This window comes from Plectropomus leopardus, unplaced genomic scaffold, assembly GCF_008729295.1.
Source record: "Plectropomus leopardus isolate mb unplaced genomic scaffold, YSFRI_Pleo_2.0 unplaced_scaffold16137, whole genome shotgun sequence".
Classification (NCBI taxonomy): domain Eukaryota; kingdom Metazoa; phylum Chordata; class Actinopteri; order Perciformes; family Serranidae; genus Plectropomus; species Plectropomus leopardus.
Window position 1 is genome coordinate 1 of NW_024617319.1, and position 1,000 is coordinate 1,000.

Below are 1,000 nucleotides of genomic sequence, written 5' to 3' on the forward strand. Positions count from 1 at the left end.
AAATTCACTGATTACACTCAAATACACAATCTGGACTACATTTAGGACACATGCATCAACACACACACAGTTATCACAACAGGAAGAAGACAAGTGTGTGAAATGTACCAAACGGGGTTACTGCGTTTTTTAACATTTGTTTTACTTCAGCTGGTATCATCACAGCATTGTTTCATATCATGTTACTGTACCTTTAAAAGCTCAAAAAACAGGTTTGTTTTTAATTTTATCATGAAAGAAAAAAAAACACCTGAAAATATCAAAAATGACATCAGCGAGTTTTGGACTAACAACAACAACAACAAAACAACAAAAACAACAACTACAACAACAACAACTACAATCGTCTGCTGGAAACCCCGGAGGGACTGAGCAGTACTACAGCAGTAGTACTACAGTACAATTCTTAAAGTCGCTTTCCAACATGGCCTTGCAGCCCACACTGTACTGTTGTAGTACAGTTGTAGTATTTATACTGGGTCTGACCTGACTGGCTCACTAAAGTACTGCTGTAATACTGTTGTGGTATTGTTGTGGTCTGACAGCAGTCTGACAGCAGTACAGGTGTAGTATTGTAGTACTGAGTCTGACCTGGTTTGAAGTCGCTGTCGAACATGGCCTTGCGGCCCACGTAGTACTTGTAGGTGACCTTCTGGGCGGGGCTGTAGTCGTTCTTCAGGTTGGAGCTGTCGATGGCTCTGATCAGAGGCTTACACAGGTGCAGCTTATTGATCTGATGGATCAGAAACGTCTCGTGAGGACGCGACCTTCACTAACTACGGCGCGGTCTCTACGGTCCGGACCCGGAGACCAGCGGCTCACCTTGAAGTAGATCTTGAACAGCTGGTTGCTCAGAAACATCATCCCCCACTTCTTAGAGTCATCGATCCCCGCCCGACTGAAAAACACCAAAACACGTCCTTCACTAAAACACACGCGGGACAGGGGACACGCGGGACAGGGGACACTCGGGACAGGGGACACTCGGGACAGGGGACAC

General features: G+C 45.7%; 1 protein-coding gene across 1 annotated transcript; it reads right to left on the reverse strand.

The window, feature by feature from the left end:
• Nucleotides 1-486: 486 nt before the first annotated feature.
• On the reverse strand, nucleotides 487-965 carry LOC121964577 (PCI domain-containing protein 2-like; the record flags this gene model as incomplete). Its single annotated transcript, XM_042514780.1, has 2 exons — nucleotides 823-965; nucleotides 487-733 (listed from the first exon to the last, which is right to left on the reverse strand). Coding segments are annotated over exons 1-2 (289 nt in total), but the record flags the coding sequence as incomplete, so codon positions are not given.
• Nucleotides 966-1,000: the final 35 nt, after the last annotated feature.